Consider the following 21,835-nt stretch of genomic DNA (forward strand, 5'->3'; position numbering starts at 1 on the left):
CCAGCTGCGCTTTGGCGAGCCTTGTGGCCACGCGCGCGAGCGCTCGGAGGGTTGCCCCCTCTCCACGCGACCCACCTTCCTCCCCCCCTCCCCGCGGCTGGGTGTGGAAACTCCTCCCCTTCGCCCTTCCTATTCGCGCAGCCTGGGATGGGCGAGGAGGCGGTCCAAACTAGGGAACCCGACGAGCAACAGAAGCGCACCGAAAGTGTTTACCTCGCTCAGGTGGAAGAGGGTCGCTGCTTGTGGATGAAAGGCAGGCTGCTGCTGCTGCTTGATATGGGCGGTGGCGGTGGGCCGGGAAAAAGACCACTGCAATAGGTCAAGGAAGGCGCTCTCTGGTTGGACCAAGTGCTTGTGTGAAAAGCAAGCTGGCTGCCGAACTACACAGAGCGCTGCGCCAGGCGGCATGGGGGAAGGGGCGCTTTCTGGGCAAAGTTAGGGCGAGTCTGCACATTTGAAAGAGGGTCATAGGTGTTTCACTCCTAGGGCTCCCTTCCAAAGGGCTGGAGGTCTCTTGAGCGCGAATTCTTAGCATCCTTCCTCCAAACCACAGCGGTAATTTAAACGTGCCCTGCTCTTGAGTAATCCCAGAAAGGAGATTGTAGTGGATTTCGATAGGCACGTAACCTCGCCCCTCTCCGCTCCCCGCCTCCAGACTTACATTTCAGAGATACAGTAATTGCTTCCGTAAATATAACCGAACCTTATAATAACTGGTGTGATTTATGTAACGCTCTTTGTTGGCGAAGATGTTTCCTGTCGCTTTCTGGGTTCAAACTCGCCTACCCAACTGTGATATGTCAATAATGTTTCCCTTTCTCAAATCGAGCTAGGAGACTTGCCCAAAGTTTGTGGCAAAGATATTCCAAGTCCAGCGCTCTTCTTCACTGAACCTCACAGCCGAGGGGAAAACACAGACTGTCCCTCACTGCTCCAAGGAGACAAAGAACGACATCTCTTTGAACCCCCTACTGTAGGATGCAAGGGCAGAGAGGTTGCAAAAGACTCCCAGAATCTGGAAGGATTGAGTCTCTCAGCCTAACCTACCTCACAGGGTTGCGAGGGAGACTATTTTATGCTGCCTTGAGTTGCTTGGAAGAAATGTAGGACAAAATTGCCATTTTAAAAAAATGTCTTGGACATTCGTTGCGACGTTGCAACAATCATGGTACCAGTTAAGTGCCCGCTTCTTTCTCTCTAAAACCCAACAGGGCAATCCTGCTCGCACCTACTTGGGAGCAAGTCCTATTCAACCCAACCCGGTGAATCTTCGTTCCGATTAAACGTGCACATGAGGCGCAGGTGATCTCGCAGCTCGTTACTCTTCTGAAGCAGAAGTTGCAGACCCAGGGCTGCGATCCTATCTGCCCTTTCCTGAGAGTAAATCCTACTGAACTCGATGGGGATTACTTATGAAGAGGCAGGCAAAGGCTTGCACCACGTATTTCTCCGTGGGGGAAGTGTTAGCAATGATCTTGCCAGCGCCCAGTTCAGCCCCATATCTAGATTCACCGCCTCCTTTTTATAAGCGTGGGGCTAATGTCCCTCCCCCTGAAACGGATCTCAGAATGATCAAACAACGATAAAGATAAGAAAGCAGCCCTTTAGCAACCCCTGGATCCAAGCGGCCTTCCCCAACAACGTGTAATCTGCGATCTGTTTCACTCGCAATGTGAAAAGCACGGTGTTAATTCGATTTAGGGACCCTTGATCCTGTGCATCCCACTCCTACTGGCGGGCTGTCTAAATTCAGAGGGGCCTCCTCGCGAGCAAGCGTGAATCGGCTTTCAGCCTTTAAAGTATTAATAACATTCAACGGGCTTAGAAGGAACCTTTTCTTGCGCTTAGGTGACAAACGAGCGAGCTGGAGAGGAAAATTCGTTGTTGGGTTTCTTTCTTTCCTCCCCAATAAAAACCACCACCACCCCCTTAAAGTGGCGTCAGTTTTCTTTTTTCTTTCCCCCTCTTTTGGCTGCATAATCGAAAGCCAACAACCCCCCACCACGAGCTCCTTTGTCAAGTGCGGCTGGAAACGCATTTCCAAAGCGCTCCTTAGGGTAGACACCCCCAACAGCTCGCCAGGGCCCTTCTCGCGCGTCGGAATCAGATGGTTTTTCAACGGAGCTGCGGAGAAAATAACCAACTTGTGTGTCTGCGAGGAAATGATTGAATCGTATTGAGCCACAGCTGGAGAGCTCCGAGGGTGGGTGGGGGAGAGAAGGGGGCGCGCGGAGAGAGAAAGAACCGGGGCTCTCGGGGGGAACGAAATATTCGGTTCCCCGGGGTTCTGGCACGAAATGAACCCTTGGATGTGAATGCAGGAGGTCAGATCCTACCTATTCGCTGTCCCCTCCCCCTGAGTTGCAGATACAAAGGTGTGTCCCCCCCCCCATCAACCCTGGGAAAGGGACATAAGGCTGCAATATTATACTCTCTTACAGGGGTGCCAACTTGAATAAAATATTGGGTGGGGGGCAGGTAAGCCCCGCCCCGCATAATCGATCACACGACAGGTGCACGGACACTATTTGAATGGCGATGCTCATCAGTTTTGTGGGGGGCAGCCCCCTCAAATATTTTATTGGGGCGGGGACGAAGGGACCTCGATAATTCTCATCGGCTGGATCTCTCCCCCCCCCCCCGCCCCAAAGCAGGCGTCTTTAAGATCCGAATGAACACCGGTGTTGTGTTGCCCTGAGAATGAATGAATAAAAATGAATTGGTGGGGAGGGGTTCGTGGAGAGAGGGCAAGCAGAGATGAAGCGCTCTTGGCTGGGGTCACCGAGTGTAATGATCTCCATGTTCAGAGTCAGTCCGTCACTGAAGACCTGTTGTACAGGCAGGTTTTGTGTTTAGGCTGCCCGGAACGGGATACTAGATAACACACACACACACACACACACACACACACACAGAGAGAGAGAGAGAGAGAGAGAGAGAGAGAGAGAGAGAGAGAGAGAGAGAGAAACCCTTGAGATGGCTAGAGTATAGAGGGAGTCCCAGCGAAGCTCTTGTGATGCTCCTACACACCCGGAGCGAAATAGCACCAGGGAGAAGCAAGGGCAGGAAGGAGATGCCACAGTCTAATCGCTTATTCATCAGCTCAGCGCTACCTCCGGTTCCCCCAGCTTGACAGAGGCTGATCTGGAGCTGAACAGCACTCCAACCAACCTCCTTCTCATAGCTTGTCTGCAGGAGAGTTGTGAGATCTCTCTCTCTCCCCCCGCTCCCCCATTTTTTTCTTTCTTCAATCATGATGACAATTGTATTGACTTTTCTCGAAAGCTGTCCACCAACGCTCGTTTGGTCCTTTTCCCTCTAGCTGAGGACCCCGAGTGAATGAAGGGGAGCCAGTCCCGCGCACCTGAATATTGGGAAATGCAAAGGTGGGTGGGAAGGTGGAGAGAGGATTAACAACTAATCTGCCGGATCCAAGCTGGTTGGGGGGAAGCCATGAACATGGTAGCTGTCCTTCTGTAGGTCTAGGAGCAGAATGAAAGCGACGACACCAGGTGAACTGGAGACGCTCCAGAAGTTGCCTCTGTCTTTTGAGGGCACGTGGGCTGAGGAGCGAGGCATTTACTCGAAAGTAAGCCCCGCTGAGCACACAGGAGGGAGCTAATTCCGAGTAAAGTTGCACAGCACCACGAGTTCAAAAACCATTTAGGATGGAGTCGACCCATCCCCAAGAAACCCATGGAATGAAGAGTCTCATCCCTACATAAGAAGCCGCCTTATAGCGCGCCAGATATTTGCTCCATCTAGGTAGAGCTCAGCTGGTAGAGCATAAGACTCTTAATCTCAGGGACGTGAGTTCGAGTCCCGAGTTGGTCGAAAGATTCTTGCCTTGCAGGGCGTTGGATTAGATGATCCTAGTGGTCCCTACAATTCTATGATTCTATTGCATACGTTATGGCGAGCCAGGGTTTCAGGCAGAAGCTCCGACCTGGAGATCACAGAGACTGACCTGGGACCTTCTGCATGAAAAACAGCTGCTCTAGCCCTTCTCCGTAGTCCATTTGTTGGGAAGTGAGCGCCAGTAAATGCATTGAGATTTTACTCCGATGAAGTAACTTTAGGACCCCGGTCTTAAGCATCCTAACCCTTGCGCAAGATTGCAAGGAAGGAGATGTGCAGCGGGATCCTAAGTGCCGCTTGGTTGATGCAGTGGACTTTCTCCCTTAGGAGGCACACTGCAGGCTCGACCCTGCTTACTCGGAAGTAAGTCACACTTATTCCATAATAAGAAACACAATCCTTGCACGCTTAACCTCAGAATCCACCGGGAAGTTTTCCTGCGCAAGCCCCATGGAAATAAACGAGAGGCGCGCAAAACAGCACGCTCTCTCTCCTGATCCAGACCCGTCACCAAAATCTTTCTGATCCCTGCTGTCGCTCACAAAACTTTTCAATATACTTTTACTTTGTATAAATGCTTCCGAGAGAGCGGTGCGGCAGCTGGAGACGCGCAGTTTTGAAAATTCCATTGATTCCAAATCTTCATTTAACCATTGCTAAGGCTGTGATCCTACGCATACCTTCACCAGGAGGCAAGTCCTCTAGAGCTCAGCGCAACTAATTTTTGAGAAACCGTGGGCAAGAGAGGGAGGCACGTCTCACTGAGTTCCAGGGGCGAGACTGGCAGTGCAATCCTATGCATGTCTACTCAGAAGTTCCCAGCTGATTTCAGTTGGGCTTACTCTTAGGAAAGTGGGTAATGGATTGTAGCCTTAAGCACATAGGTGTACATTAATGGCAGTGGCTTTTAAAAAAAATTTAAAGTGCTTCCCTTTGATTGGATCTGGCCAGCCTGCCTTCGTCTTTTTTCTATAGTATTTGGGTAGGTGGCAGGAATATATGATTTCAAGCGGATTTCTTGCGGGAGACGGAAGTTGTGTTTCCAGAATGACTCCTATAACTTTATTGTTGAAGCCAGGAATTAAAGCTCCTATATGGACCCATCTGACAGTCACGTGCATTATTATTAGAAGTTCCACCGAATTCAATGGAATTTGCTCAATAAGCATGCTTAGGACTGCACCCCGGGTCTTTACACTAACAAACAACGAAGCCAAGACGTACGGTTCCCCTGAACGCCATTTATTCAGCCGGCACAACCAGTGTAGCAGTTTCAGACTAAAACATGGTACGGTATATTGCATTTATCAGAGTAGCAGCACAACAGAAAAATAAATAAATGGTTACAGATTTCTGTCCCCCTCGCTGAGAGGAGAAATAATACGACGTGATTTCCATTGCTGGCATTAAATATGAAACCGACAGTTTCCACACAGGTACCTATATATATATATATAAATGTACAATATTTATTGAGACCCCGGATGTGCATTTGGCAACTTACTTTTTTCTCCCTTACAATTTTAAGAAGTGGTGTTGTAAGGTGTTTCTATGAGAATTTATGCAGGACAGAGTGACTGGCGCCTGTTTCCCTCGAGCTACAAAATCTAGGGGATGATTCACAAAGGAGGAGCAGACCCTCACAAGCCCAACACCACAGACATAATTTTCAGATCACCTCAAAAACACAACGCTTTCTCGGCGGAGTCAGTTCACACATTCAAGTCATCAAGTGTGCCGCAGTCAAGTGTAAGGAAAAAGAAAGAAAAAGAAAACCCGTGTAATTGTGTGAAACGCTTCCAAGGGATAGCATTACCCCCGTGTATGTGGCAAACTTAGTGATGTACATGCATGTGTGAACCAGCCGAAAGTCACACACAAACATTGCGAGAAAAACCTCTTGGCACAACAGGCTTTTGTCAGGGAGTTTTGGACGTGTGCCCTTCCCTCTTTTAACAGGAAAAGACCATCACAGATCTCTGCAAATGCACCGTTCATGTTAGGATAGTTATTTGGAGCTTTCATCTTGACAGGGTGTTTAAGGTACCGGTAATACCTTTGAGAGAGGAGGAGGAGGAGGAGGAGGAGGAGGAGGAGGAGGAGGAGGAGGAGGAGAAGAAGAAGAAGAAGAAGAAGAAGAAGAAGAAGAAGAAGAAGAAGAAGAAGAAGAAGAAGAAGAAAGCCATCACATCAAGACAAAGGTTAAAGTAGTATATTGGCACATTGGGGCATAACAGCCAAGATGCTCTCCATAACTCCCTCTTGGGGTACTCCGCCCACCCTCTAAGTATAGTCATAGTCTGAAGAGTCCTCTTCAGACGCCCCTCTGAAGTCTCTATGGAAAGAGTCTACGCTATTCTCTTCAGCGCCCCCTACCGGGTGGAGGTGTTTGCCCTTGCCTTTGCGTTCTTCCATCTTAATAGTGTCGTAGAGTCCCTTGGGCCCCTCCTCCAGGAGAATGTTCCTCTCCGAGTGCGAGGGCTTCATCTGGCAAATGTTTTTGAGGGCCAGGAGGATGGGGGCGTAAAGCACGTTGGCCAGGCCCATGCCCAGGTTGAGTTGCACAAAGCCAAAGGAGTGGACGATCTCCCCTGCCACAATAGGCCCCAGGGCGTATGCCACCGAGTAGGAGATGTCGGCGATGGCATAGACGCTGCCATAGACCGACACGTAGCGGACGTCAACCAGGAAGGCGAGGGTGGGAAGCAGGGCGGTGTCCACCAGGGCAATGCCAAAGCAGATGCCACACAGAGGGACGGTGAGCTGCCAGAAGTTCCGGCAGGCGGGCACCATGCAGGAGGAGGCCCCTATGGTGGCCAGGCCCAGCGCCCCATAGAACCACTGGAGGTGGGGGTACTTGTCTGCCAGCTTGACGGTGACATAGACCCCCAGCACGTGGGGGATGAAGGCCGGCAGCCACGTGAGGCCCATCTCCCACTCGTTGGCGTCCATGGTCTTCTTCATCCAGTTGGAGATGGTGGGCTCCAGGAAAGCCAAGGGGATGTTGCACGTGGTGAGGGCCCCGGCGACCACCACGATGTAGGGGTCTATCATGAGCTTGTAGATGGGCGTGCCCACGGGCATGTTGTCCCGAGACCTGTCGCTGAAAGGCTTGATGGCCAACAGAAGGAGCAGGCCGTCCAGGAGCGAGATGAAGGCCAGGACCAGGAAGGGCACCCTCTTGCCCGCGAAGTAGTACAGGATGCCTCCGAAAGGGGGCGCCACCAGGCTGCCGAAGGAGATGAAGGCGAGCGCGATGCCCAGCGCGCGGTTGCGCTCCGACTCCTCCGTGTACTTGTCGGCGATTAGCGCGATTCCCGACGTGTCGGCAAACGCCGAGCCCAGGCCCTGCAGGCTGCGCGCCGCGAATAGGGTGCCGTAGTTCTCGGCGAAGGCGAAGATGATGGTGGACAGGAACATGACGCCCAGGCCGATGAGCAGAGGGATGGTGTAGCCCACGCGGTCGATGAACGTGCCGCTCAGCGGGTTGACCAGCAGCTGCAAGATGGCCTTGGAGGCGAACAGCACCCCGATCCGGATGTCGTCGCTGTCGGCCGGGTAGCGAGGCCTCAGCATGGGCCGGGTGCTGTTGAGGGACCAGCCCAGGCCACCACCAGTCGTGGAGATGTTGGAGGCAGCGGTGGCCGGGACGGGCGCCTGTTGCTGCTGCTGCTGCGCTCCCTGCTGGCGTTCCTCGGCGACGTTGAGGGCGGCCACGAAGTCCGGGACGATGGGCACGATCACCATGTACAGCATGTTGTCCAACAGCAGCGCCACGCACACGATGACCAGCAGGAGGCGCCGCTGGCGGTTGGCCTCATGTAGGGCGCTGCTCAGGGCTTTCGTGCGCTGGCCCACCGCCTCCGACAGTTTCTCCACCGCCGAGCGGGGCCCCGACGGGGCGGAGGCCTCCTCCTCCATCCTCCGCAGCCGCTGGGAGTCCAGGGAAAGGAGAAGCAGCCGCAGGAGGCGTTAGCTGGGCATGGGGCGAGGGGAGCAGAGGAGCCCTGCTGGGATGGGAGGAGGTGGCGGCAAGAGGAGCCTCGTCTGTCCCACCAGTCTCTGTCTCTCTTATCTATCTCTTCCTTCCTTCCTCCCTTCACTTCTCCGTGCCTTTCAACCCCCTCTTTCCCCAGATCTCATTCCCCAGGGTCTAACAAGGCTTCCTTCTCCTGTCTTACCCTGCTTCCCTCCTTTCTCCAGAACGAACTTTCTTTCTTTTCTCTTTCTCCCTCCCTCCTCCACTTCCCCAGGAGGCTCGGCCGCCTCCCTTCACTCCTCGCCTTCCCCGTTCTTAAACGCAGCCCTCCTTCCACGACGCCACCCCTGGCTTCCCGGCTTTCCTTCCAGAGGCCCCCTCACCTGCCCCTGCTCCCCCCACCCACAAGCCTTTCCTACCGGCTCCTCTCCTTCCGGTGTTCCGCGGAGCCAGACGCGCTCCTCGGTGGCTCGACTTCCAGACGGAGCCCTCCCTCCTCCCTCTCTCCGTCTGTCTTTCCCCTCCTCCTCCTCCTATCCGTCTCCCTCGGACCTCACTCGCCTGCTCGCCCGGAATCCTGAGCCTCTCTCTTCTTTCGCCCTCTCGTCTTTCTGGCTCATGCACACTCTTTCTGGTCAAGCGGCGCTCCGTGGCTGCGCTCTTTGAGTGCTGTCAGTCTTTCTCAGGAGGCATCCGAGGGCGCGTCCTCTTGCGCTTGCCTTCGCCTTTCCCCCCCTGGCCAAGGCTTGGTGAGGTGGCAGGAGCCGAGGGTTGCCCATCAATCTGGAGAGTGGAGGGCAAGGATCTCTCTCTCTCTCTCTCTCTCTCTCTCTCTCTCCTCTAGCCCCCTTGCTTCTCCTTCCAGCTCAGGGACTCTTGGAGAGCTCAGACCGTCCCTTCCTCAACTCCATCCTTGGCTGCCTCCAAGCGCTCTCTCTTTGCCTTCCTTGACGGAGAAGCCTGCCTCTTGGTGCCGCCGGCACGGATGGACTTGCCAGCTCTTACTTTTTCCTTTCCCTCCGCCCCGCCTCTCCAAAAAAAGCCGGCTCCCCCCACCCTCACGCACTCACACACTGGCCTCCCACCCCGCGCAAGTTGTGACGCACAGTTCAGCTCCGGTCCCCGAGTGGTTCCTTCGCCAGCTGCGTTTCTTTATGCTAATTTAACACATGGAGGAGTCTTAGCCAATTGCTAAGCGGGGAGTCCGCACCCCGGAGCAGACCCCCCTCGGAAGGAGAGAGAGAGAGCCGGCCCGGTGTGTATGTGAGAGAGAGAGAAAGAGGGAGAGAGGGAGAGAGAGAGGGGGGACGCGTGTGTTGAGTGCAGCGCTGCTGCGCCGCTCGGCAGAGAAGAGTGCCAAGTCTGCTGGAGCTGGAAAGGGCTTAAACCCCCCCGGAGAAAGTCGCAATCCGCTCAAGTCCGCGCAGTCGAGTGTAGCGGCCACCAATCAGGCTAGCGGAGTGGAGCCTCCAAGCTCAGAAACAGTCTACCGCGGAGGACTCGAAAGGCAAGGAAAGGAGAGGGTCGAGTGCGTTTACTGAAGCGCTTCTCAGACGCATTGGACTGGGTTCCTGCTGGAAACGGGATGTGGGGCGAGGAGGAGCCCTTGTTCTGAGCCAGCCAGGACACACTCCCTGCCCGCCCCCCACCTCCTGCTTTAGCAGAAACAGATTCAGCTCTGAAGAGGAGCTGAGAATCTGACAACCCCAGGAGGATAATTTCCAGTTTCCCTGAGATGATTTCTGACTCACTGGGGGGAAAGGGGCAGGCAGGTGGGTGGGTGGGAAGAGAAGGGGATTCACCGTCTCCACGGGCACTATTGGCCGAGTCGGGACAAAGGGAACATTCAGACAGGGCTGGATTAAGGCTCAGTCTTGGAGTCCCGGTCCCAGAGGCTTAGGTTTAACAGAAAGCAAAGTGATTTTCAGCATATGCAGACAGCATATGCAGAGAGCACAACTGTGATTTACTGGCTGGCTCAAGCTCAAGATGTGAGACTTTCCGTTTTTAGATACCAAGCCTTGCATAACACCTAGAGAAAACTCTTTACAGACCCTACAGAAAAGATCCCCTTGCATTATCTTCTATTCCCGCTCCCCATACAAAAGAACCGCTGCCACCACATTATTATAGAATTCAAATGCCTTGATTGTGTAATGAACAGCAACACGAAAATGCCTTTTTTATAATGATGGAAGCAAACCGGACTTACTTCTGAGTAAACGTGCTGGTAAAGTGCTCTATGAATGTCTTAAACCCACCGCTGCCGCCAACTTCTCTCCAACTTACTAACTCAAAGCAGGGCTGTTGGCTAACCAGGTAATAACATGGCAATAGCCGGTTGCTGCTTCAGAGCCCGTCTTTCACCTGCATTCAGACTGGATGAAGGTTCAACATGGCAGTGAGCTTATACCCTGCTCTGTTGAGCTCATGGTGGCTGCAGTAGGATGGGTGCGTATTAGGAGTTATTCTATCCAAGCCACTGATGGTAGCAAAGGTTGATAACAATAACTACGGGCTAAACAGCACCGCACAATCACCCCCTTTACTCTCATTGGAGAGAACACTTCGCACAGCCAATTTTCACCGACCATTTAGGTTGAAGGATCACAGCTTGTTTTCATTCACAAGCAAAAGGTGTAATATATTTTTTTTAGTAAAGAGCAAGCTCAAAATCCAGGGGAAGGTCTTGAAAGGCAAAGCCGAGACAGCCAGAACCATCAGTGGGGAGAGCAGGACAGCTCAAGCCCCCAACGGCTGTGAGGTTTCAATTGCTGTCAAGTCAGCTGAGGAAGAACGACATTACATTGCATCCTCCCCTTGCAATCTATTGACACTGCTTATGTACATATATTAACTTAGCTGAGCCTACCTCACAAGGCTGTTGTGAATATAAAAGGGAAGGAAGGGAGGCGAGGGAAACACACATAACCTGGAACTCCTGGGTAGAAAAGCAAGATACAAACATATGTGTCAGGCTCGGGGATTTTCTATGCCTTCCGCGGTGGCAGCAAGAAGTAGAGGAAAAAAACAAAGAAGAGTTCTTACTAATGAGTTTATGCAATCCACATAGTGAGAGACAAAGGAATGCAGTCAGTCTCCCCTTAATGTTGTTGCTCCAACTGAGCTCCTCCCCTTCCCTTCCTAGCAACAGCACTTCCCCTTATGGTGGCCACCATGGACTAATTGTCTCTGAGCCTTTTTGCTCTTGCACTCTCAACAAACACCGGGTTATGGGGGGGGGGGTCAGAAATACTCTCCAGTGACAATGTCACTGGCTCTGCCTCCTCCTTATCTTCTCCCAACACCTCCCAACTCTTCTGTTTGCCTGTCTCTGAGCTGTGACCTTCCTCAAACCACTTCTGTAATTCAATACAGTGGTACCTTGGTTTTCAAATGCCTTGGTTCTCAAACGCCAAATACCAGGAAGTAAGTGTTCCGGTTTTCAAACGTTGTTTGGAAGCTGAACACCCGAAATGGCTGTCGGCTATTGTTTCCGGGGCACCTGCACCAATCAGAAGCTGCTCCTTGGTTTTTGAACATTTCAGAAGTCAAATGGTGCTTTTGTTTTTGTTATTTATTTTGCATTTTTGTTTTTGAGGCTTTTTTGGTTAATTTGTTTTTGTGACTGTGGAACCCAGTTCAGCTACTGATTGATTGATTGTGTGACTGCAGAAATGGATAAAAGGCCCCCCCCCATCCAAACAATGACTATCATCAGTGCATGTAAGGGAAAAAAAAGTAATTTTAATTTTTATCATCTACAGTACTGTTTTATTTATTTTATAGTACAGTACATTGATTATTGTTTTCATTTTATGGATCAATGGTCTGGTTAGAGAGTAAAATTCATGTTAAATTGCTGTTTTAGGGGTTGTTTTTAAAAGTCTGGAACGGATTAATCCATTTTGCATTACTTTCTATGGGAAAGTGTGCCTTGGTTTTGGAACGCTTTGGTTTTGAAATGGACTTCCGGAACGGATTCAGTTTGAGAACCAAGGTACCACTGTACTGCCTTCCTCTTTTCTGAGCACTTCAGGGAGAGAAGGGGGGCAATCTCCACCATTCCTCCTCAGTCTCAGCCCCTTCAGTCCAGTTCCTGACAACAACACATAGTTAAAGTATGGAATACACTCCTGTGGGAGACAATGATGGCCACCAATTTGGGTGGCTTTAAAAGAAGATTAGACAAATAGATTATCAATGTTTGCTATCCCCTGCATGCAAAGACAGGCTCTCTGGTGGATTGAGTGGAAAAAACTTTGGAGGGTAAATTGGAAGTTTACGTCTTGTTATACTATCAGGGAAAACTTCCAAAAGGTTTTTTATCAATGACACTTGACATCTTGTAAACTTGCAAAGATGTATAAAAAACTCTCTGAAAACTGTTGGAGATGTGGAGAACCTGGTGGGAATACATTATATATGTGGTGGACATGCAGGGAGATTAAACCATTTTGGAATGACATTATATTTGGAATTAAAAATAATTTTGAAAGTGAATATTCAACCCCCCCCCCCGAATCATTCTTATTAGGTATTACTGGTTTGGATATCCACCCCAAAACAAGGAAAATCTTTCTGTATGCCACCACAGCTGCAAGGGTTATAATAGCTACACATTGGAAAAGTAGATACAGTATATACCCACCAGATCTGATTAGATACAAAAGGTAACAGAGTATGCAGAGTTAGACTATTTATCAGAAAGAATCAAAGATAAATCCAAACAGGAATTTGTCGCAAACTGGAATTGTTTTAAGGAATACCTGAAGAGTAACTGCTGCAATTTAAAAATGGTGACGGCTCTTGAGTAGTTTCTGTGGATAATAATTTCAAAAGGAAAACTGATATATAAGAAAACGTTATGAATAAAAAGACAATTGATGGATATAGGCAATAAGTTTATTGGTACAAAACGGAAGAGACAGGAAGTCACTTATTTATGAAGAATATTATCACTTTAAAATTAAATCTTTTTTGTTTTTCCCTCTTTCCTCTTTTTTCTTGTCTTCTTCTTTGTGTACAGCAATGTTTGCCAATCTATGATAATAACAATCATAAACCTACTTTGAAAACAAGAATATGTATAATTGCAAGATGTAAAGTTACGATGTAAAGATACACTTGTGAGTACTAAAGGAAAACCAATTATAAAAAAAAGAAGCTTATCAGATTCATTTATTAGTTACCTCTAGCCACCGGACCTCCACAAAGCAAAAGTTTAGCAAAGTAACATGTAAAAAAGTTAGCCCAAATAAAGCTATATACAAGTCTTACTGAGTTCCATGGAGCACTGAGAAGACGCATAAGGCCACGGATCCTAAGTAATGACAAGGAGGTTGACATCTGCATACTATCTGCAGTAAATGATAATGCCTTGATGTTGCAGAATTATGACTAGGCTAATTCAAGGAAGTACTCTGACAAATGCTGTTGAAGCTCATTAAGCCTGCCGGTGGTATAACTTTTGGCATTAGTACGGAGTCCAGACCATCTTTATTTGTGTTATCAGTCTTCTGAGGCCAGCAGGAAAGGCAGTGGTTAATAATAATATAATAATAATATAATATAATATAATATAATATAATATAATATAATATAATAATATAATATAATATAATATAATATAATATAATATAATATAATATAATATAATATAAATTTTATTATTTATACCCCGCCCATCTGGCCGGGCCTCTGTGGGAACCACCAGAAGGCCCTCAGAGCTGGACCTCAGTGTCCAGGCTGAACGTTGGGGGTGGAGAAGCTCCTTCAGGTATACTGGGCCGAGGCCATTTAGGGCTTTAAAGGTCAGCACCAAAACTTTGAATTGTGCTCGGAAATGTACTGGGAGCCAATGCAGGACCAGTATTATATGGTCTTGACAGCCACTCCCAGTCATCAGTCTGGCTGCTGCATTCTGGATTAGTTGTAGTTTCCGGGTCACCTTCAAAGGTAGCCCCACATAGAGCGCATTATAGTAGTCCAAGCGGGCAGGTGGGGTCTCAGCCTGCGTACCAGATGGAGCTGGTAGACAGCTGCCCTGGACACAGAATCGATCTGCACCTCCATGGACACCTGTAAGTCCAAAATGACTCCCAGGCTGTGCTCCTGGTCCTTCAGGGGCACAGTTACCCCATTCAGGACCAGGAAGTCCCGTTGGCAGTAGCAGGCTGCTGTGTTAGAAACAAAACTAACATTTAGCCCGGATGGTCAAATGTCTTTTCTCAGCGAGCTGCCCTACAAGTTCCATGGCAGGATGGATACATTGTCAGAGGATCTGACTCCCTCGTGTGTCATTAGGTTTGAGTTGTGTAGCGCATGTATATACCCCTGCCTGAGATGTCCTATGCAAAATCCTGACCGAACCCCTGAGTAAAGTTTGGTAAGCTTGCTATGAGTGCAATAAGACCTGGTGGCTTGGCAGCTACTGGTTTGTCATTGCTGGTTTAGTCTTAAAAGCTTGCAAGACTGAATTGCTTTCCTTGTGTCAATTGCTTCTTGATCAGAGCAGGCAAGATCCCATGAAGAAGGCTTCTAGCCTGGCAAGTTAGTTCTTTGTGGGGAGGATGTTGTGTGTGTGTGTGTGTGTGTGTGTGTGTGTGTGTGTGTGTGAGAGAGAGAGAGAGAGAGAGAGAGTGCACATCAAAACATATGCCCCCCCCCCCCAATTTGAAGTGGAACAGTCCAGGAACATTTCTACTGCATGATCAGGGCACAACTATGACATAAGTACACAAAGGAATGCCTGATTCAATGTGAAATTGCTTACTTAGATTAGCTTTAGAGTGTCTGTCCAGGAATTAGATAGGAGATGGCGGATGGATGGAACCAATTCTATAATGGCAGTCCGGATGCAGAATCACCACCTCCAGAGATGTTCCCCTGGTTTCTACCTTGTTGTGTTGTGGACTCCAGGTTAAAACTGTTTTATTTACCCAGGCATTTAAGTGGTTTTTTTAAAGCACTGTTACTTCTATTTTATTGCTGTTTTTACTAGCTGCTTCTACTGGTTGCATATTTGGTAACTATGATTTTATTTTTGTTTCGCGATTGGAAGCTTCCTTGTGAATTCTTTGAACTGGAAGGCAAGGTATGAATAAATATCAGAGAGAAGATTCATTATGTGCAAACACCGTTTCATTTGTACACTGCCTTTCCACAGTTAAAACCATGCTCAAGGCAGCTTACAGCATGAAAAAAGTTACACAGTTCAAAACACTACAAAAATAGCCATCCACAATGAATGAAACATCAAAAAGTACACAACCAAATTGAACAATTTCCGCATAAATCACAATAAAAATACAAAATAACGATTCAAAAAATAATAGCAGCAACAACTCTGCCCCAACTAAAACCCCTAAGCAATATTTCAGCTCAAGAGTCTGTTTAGCAGCTTTTGTAGCTGCCATCCTCCATGAATTTGTCTGTTCCTTTTTAAAAAACAAAGAACAAATGCCAATCACTGTATCTATCCATTTCTAAGACAGCTTGTATCTTTACATCTTTACAGAAGTGTCTCTCATCAAGAAGGATCTCTTATCCTTTTAACCAGAGATTTTTTTCAGCCAGAATTCTCCAGAACTCAGTTCTGGCATCTCTCAGGTGGGTGCCAATACCATTTTCAGAGTTACGGTGAGTTCTGGCACCTCTTTTTCTAGAAAAATGACACCAATTTTAACTAGGGATGGGGAACCTGTGGTTGTTTGGATGCTACTGTACTCTGACTCCCATCTGCCCCAGCCAGCATGCCCAATGAGCAGGGACGATGGAGTTGTAGTTGAGCCACAGGTTCCCCATACCTAAGTCAATGTCTGCAGGTCTTAGATGGAAGCATTAAGTTGTCATGGGGCTTTTAAAAAGAGGTCCTCTACAGACGAAACCAAGAATGTATAAAGGAGGAACTTAGCTGAAGGGCGCTCTCCTTTATTTGAGATGCAGGTCACATCCGCAACGAATGGTAATGGGTTTTGTGGCTGCAGTACGAAGAGGGACATTGACTTTGCCTTACTGCTGTGCGGCAGCCAAGAGTATTGGAATCTTGGCCCTTGCTTGACGATGCACTCTATTTGATTAGTCCCTCTTTTAATCAAAGATAAAGCCATTTCCCATCACGAAAATGGAATCTGTCCGAGCTGGAAGGCGGGGTGGAAGAGGACGGGTTGTGTCTGGAAAATGCAAAGGTCTCTTTTCCAGTCTCAAGGGAACCAAAAGCGACATTTATTATTATTATTATTAGCAAGGAGAAGCTGGGATTACATTTGCTAAGAGGGGCATAATAAATTTAGCCTTCTGGACAAATCAAATCAGCCGATTTGGTTACAGCTGTGGTGCATGAGTCATTTGTACGTGGACTTCATTGAGTGGGCAACACAAAGGGTACCTTTGCAATGCGACTATCCTTGAAGGCGCCACTGCAGTATTTTGGAATGAAATGTCAATGCGGGGAAGCTTACAGGCCAAAATTCTCATTTTAACAAAGGGCCACAAGCTGATTGGAGGCAAAATAGCATGTCATATATATATGTAGTTGTTCAGCTTAAAATTTTACAGCGATATAACAAACATAAATAATAAAAACAAGATTCTAATGAATCTCCTGGACCTCCATATGTGGGTCCTATTATTAATCAGTTCCTCCCACATCTTTTACGATAATCCAAACCCTTTACCTCTTCCATTATGTCCGGAATCAGCCTTAAACTACAAGTGATATTCCAATCCTACTAATAATTTTAACTGTTTACAATGGTCTTTAAGATAAGTTATAAAATTTGCCCATTCCTTGTTAAAATTTTGGTTTTCCTGATTTCTGACTCTTCTGGTCATTTTAGCCATTTCAGCATAGTCCATGAAGTTAATGGACTATACTCTGTAAGGTTTTTAAAATGTTGTAACATCTTTGGAACTCAAATGGTAAAAACTACTGGGTAATATTTTTTTAAACTAGCCCTTCCATTTTTATATTATTCATTTGCAGTCCAAAGACAAAATAAAGGTGTTTTTTTTTTTGGCAGATGTGCATGATTTATTAGCACTAAACCATTGTTGCCCTTGCTTTAAGCTGGAAGTGGGGGTCACCGTTCTGTTTCTAGATTTCTGGCACTCTTTCCTCTTTTTCGAAGCCCATAATGATTGGGACAATTACGTAGGTGAAAGGGTGAAAAACATGTTTCCCCACTCTTTACTGTGCTCCTGTTCATAAAACCAAACTCCAATAAGATGGGGTGGGGGGGGGGAGGAAGAAAAAAATAATAAAATGAATTCAATGCTATTTGGAAAAAGATGTGTTGAAGTAATTGAGCAGAATTTGAGTGCAGAAGCAGGCTCCCACCTTCCCAGCTCCCCCCCACTTTTTACATCAACTTTTAAGAGTGTAAATTTTTGCATTGTTCCCTGGAGTCAACTCCTGGTGGCCTCAGGTGACTGCAAGGATCTTCTATAGAGCTGAGTCAACATTTTGTGAACTTCATTTTTTTGTGCCAAATCCTCTAACTACTGCACCACACTGGCTTAAATTCTATCTATTCACCTATCTAATCACAGAGGTATGAGATAATTTTAGATCTTTATCAAGAAGAAAAAATAGGTCTACAGCTGGTGACAAATAATAATCAAGTAATCTTAAGTGGCGTCACAACATTGCAATGCAGACATGGTATGTAATATCACATAAATATCAGCACAGCCAGATATTCTCTATCATATTTAGGTCATTTTACACATTGTAGTGTTTGAAGCCACTTAAGACTATCTGGTTATTATTGTACATTCTTTTGGCCACCAGCCATTGTCCTCCTTTTGTTATGTTTTTAAATTATTTAATCCTATGTTATAATATATAAATATTACATTTGTTTAGACCTTGACATTCATTTATTTGTATCCATATGAATGACAGGATCGCAACCTACCACTTCCCACACTATAGAATCTATAACTTCCCACACCATAGCGTACTTCATTGAAGAGGTTAACGAGCCTTTGAAACCCTACAGGCATCTTACCAAGAAACCCATGTCTAACCAGGATGGAACCAGTTATAGGGACCAGGTCTGGGTGGTTTGGTCACACATGAGGTCACCAGACTGAACCCTTGATACAAGCACTCTGTATCAAGAGCTGGGAGGAGACCCACCATCATAGGCATACCTCTAATAGTGTAGTGCAAGACTGGATCATAGTTAACTGCCTAGCTCTTCTTCTTTTTTAAAAAAATATAATTTTCTTAAATTTTCTGTTTTACGACTTAGAATACTCACTTAAATATCCTTAAAATATCAATGACTTCCCTTCTTCTCTTTCCATGGTTCATTTTACATATCATAAATCCCTGCATATTTTAGGTAAACTAAACCATTCAGTGTTCCATTTGTACATCCACCAAAACTTTACACTATTGAATTTATCTTAATACAGCGTTTTCAGCTGTACACAGTTATTTCCCATATATTCAATAAACGTTGTCCAACGTATGTTCTCCTTGTTCTCTTATTTCATATGTTAAGTCTGCAAGCTGCACATAGTCTGTCAACTTAAGTTGCCATTTGTGTTTAGTTGGGACCTCGCTCGTTTTCCATGCTAGGGCTAACGAAACACAGGCCACATACATAACCTTTTCTGACACCTGGTGTCAAAACTGCCTAGCTCTTCTGTGACTCAGGTTTACTAAGTCCATTGGCCTACTCCCCTTCAATCCTTCCCCATCTTCATTTGCTTCATTGCTAATGCTGGCTGGTTACTATCCCAGCAAGGCCTCATTGTCCATCACCCTGCTTCTATTTTCCATGTCCTGCAGCCCAGTGATATGGTTCACCCCAACAGGAACCAGGGGGCTCATGAGCTCTTAGGATCCTGTCCCCTTTCCTCTCTCAGGCTTCCAGAGTATGGATAAAATGCAGGTCCTGAGCCCGGTGTGTATGTGTGTGTGTGTGTGTGTGTGTGTGTGTGTGAGAGAGAGAGAGAGAGAGAGAGAGAGAGAGAGAGAGAGAGAGGGGAGAACTCCTTGGGGACCTTCCCAGTGAAAGTCCCATCCCGAGGACAACCTGAAGATCAGCTTGACAATCCTGAAGTCAGAGATGGAGTGACCTCAGAAAGCAAGGCAGATGCAAGGGGTTGCCAACCTTCTTCTTCTAGCAGGGCTCCTGTGCTTTTGAGAGGCGGACAACAGAGTCGCTGCTGGCAGTGCAGCTGTTAAGGATTCCACCCTGTCCTTGCACGGCAGAAGGGGGAAACGCTTTGGTGTAAGGACACTTAATGATTCATCAAGTTAAGGTCGCTGATATCTTTCAAAATACCCATTTCCTTAATGGCTCCTCCTGTGCTTAATGTCTTTAATAAAGATTTCATCCTTTTAAGGATCTGGCAGTACATTTTGGCATTCGTCTCCGAGCTGACTTCTTCTTTCTCACTGGGACCAGAATGTCTTTTTCCTTTACGTGGGAGTGGGGTGGGGAAGAAGAGGAATAATTATTTTAAAGCAATTGTACTAGGTCCTCTTGGACAGGGAACTGAGGAAACAGACTCAAGATACAGACAGGCATTGCAATGTGTTCAATGGGGCTTACTTCCAGGCAAGGGAATACAGGGTGGAAATGAGTGGTGTGTAGTCAGTAGACTAGTGGGACTAGGCTAGTCCCCCAAATGTTCCCGGTAAATTAGAGAATTAAAGCCTGTTGCCTCCTTCCTAAGGCCTGGGAAGCTTCTGCCTGGTTTAGAGGGAAGCATGCTGCTCGGATGGGGTCTAATAGCCCTCCCACCACCTTCTCAAAACCAGGCTTTGGGAAGGAGGCAGGAGGGCTCCAGCATCTTATTGGAGGCCTAGCACCTCCTCCCCAAAGCCCAGGAAGCTTCTTTCTAGCTTAGGGAGGGAGGTGTGATGCTTGTGATGTCACAAAGTCACCCCCCATCACTCTCACAAACTGCCCCCTCTAGCCTTAACTTTTCCCCTCCGAAAAATTTCACCGCACGCCACTGAGACAATCATCTACATATATCCAATCAAGGATCCCCATCAGCAATGCTGGCAAAGACCTTGACCCATGACTGTGGAGTATTATTTATTTTTATTTACTACGTCTTATACTCCACATTTCTTCTGTCATGAAGCTCAAGACAATGTACATGGGAATCCGGGGCAATCTTGTGGGAATGTTGTGGATACTAGGAGAGGATATATTGATTAAATATTATCCTTCTTCACTCATGCTTGTGAGTCAGCAGCAGAATACATTCCCCAGCATATAGCAGGAAGCTAGTTGGTAGATTCGTTTGAAACTCTTTACTTAAGCAATCCAATCTGGCTTTGTCCAGATTGGGTTTTGTTCCTGGTAAGTCCCCTTTTATTCCTCCTAAAAAGAATAAAGACACAACAATCTTCTTTTAAAAGTAATAAGAAGTTTACTCACGTTCAGTTCACAGTTGGATCCCTGAAGGCAGGCTTTAGCTTAGAGTTACAGAAAAGGGTTTGAGTTCATCCCATATGGGAATGAGCCCATGTCCTGGTGGCTGAGAGCCAGCAGACAGCAAAATACATCAGTATCACAAGAGCATGGCACCAAGAAGAAGAGTCAAAAGAAGGAGATGGCTGCGTGACCAGCCCCTTTTATGGGGTCTCCCAGGGTCATGGTCACCTACCTGGTCACAAGCAGGGGGAGGAAGCTCCAGACCAGGTGTGACAGGAAGTTATCCTGGGTGGAGTAACACCTCCCGCCGCACGTCTACTCTGGGCAAATAGGAAGTGTTGTACTTGACTGCTTATGTAATATCCCACAAATCTCCCATCCGAACACTGGCCAGACCAAGATCTGCTTGGCTTCAGCAAAACAGGGTACAATGTGCCCTTAGGCAGTGCTGGTATTTATTCTACCTGCTCCTTTTCCTCATAACTTGGGGGGTTGGTTTGTGCATGGTTATGCATTATGACAGCTCCAGCATCCATTGGTGACCCCAGAACTAAGTCTACAGGTAGAGCTTCCACATCAGCTCATACGCAGTGCTTTTCAGGTATAAAATACCCACAAGTCACTTCAACAGAAAGTCTTGATTTAAATCCAATCAAGAAAATAGTCATGGGATCATACGGATGTTTTCAGCTAGACACCTCTAAAAATGCCATGAAAACCTACCAAAGATGATACAAAATTCAGTGTGGCGACATGCCCACCATTCGCCGTGTTATAAATTCTGTTAGGCTACCTTGCAGTAAGACACCGCGGATAATTAATAGGGATGAATGGAAACGCAAGCAACACTTGACAAGGGTTTTAACAGAAAGGGGAATGAATGCATTACCACTCTTCTCTGCAGAACCCATGGAGTGGATTAAGACATATGGAACAGATTCAGCAATTGATTCTTGGCATGTGCTGAGAGACCCACAGTGCCTAGGCCTCTGTAAACTTGCTCCAAATTCTTCAGCGTGTAGATGAAATGATGATACCACTGCCCTCCTTTGGGCACTGGAGACTTTGCAGTGCATGCCTCCCCATGCCCAATAATTAATCTTTCATATTTGGCTACATAAATAGCATTTAATTGTCAGTCTCAGAACTAAAAATACAACGGCTAGCTTATGCACGTCTCTGTAAAATCTCATCAGTAACAAGAGGAGACTCAAATGTATTTCGTATTACCTTAGAACTAACCTTTGCGTCTCATTACCAATCCGATCAAAGCCTCTCTTGCTTGGAAGTCGTCTTTCCTTCATGGCAACAAAGCTGTCTTTATTCACCTGTGCTTTCTGACAGGACCTTCAGTTTTCCAGCAGGCTATATGTGCCTGCCTTCATATAACCACACCTATTCTCTCCCTACCTGTAAAAGTTGCTTCGAAACAGCTTTTTCAGCCTACTTCAACGCCTTATGCAGAGAATCGGGTTTCCTGATTACCGTAGTTAACCGAGTGACGTTTTCCAGCATTGTGGGCATTCTGATCATGCTTCATGTGCAGGAGCAGTGTCATAAACAAGCAATCTGGAAAGTCATGTTAAGC

At 47.2% G+C, this 21,835-nt stretch overlaps 1 protein-coding gene across 1 annotated transcript; it reads right to left on the reverse strand.

Annotated features, from left to right (window-relative positions):
• Positions 1-5,079: 5,079 nt before the first annotated feature.
• On the reverse strand, positions 5,080-8,900 carry SLC18A3 (solute carrier family 18 member A3). Its single transcript, XM_028716354.2, has one exon. The coding sequence runs from the start codon at positions 7,777-7,779 to the stop codon at positions 6,142-6,144; it is 1,638 nt and encodes a 545-aa protein (XP_028572187.1). The 5' UTR covers positions 7,780-8,900; the 3' UTR covers positions 5,080-6,141.
• Between the last annotated feature and the right edge of the window lie 12,935 nt (positions 8,901-21,835).

The sequence above is a fragment of the Podarcis muralis genome, chromosome 6 (assembly GCF_964188315.1).
Source record: "Podarcis muralis chromosome 6, rPodMur119.hap1.1, whole genome shotgun sequence".
Taxonomy (NCBI): domain Eukaryota; kingdom Metazoa; phylum Chordata; class Lepidosauria; order Squamata; family Lacertidae; genus Podarcis; species Podarcis muralis.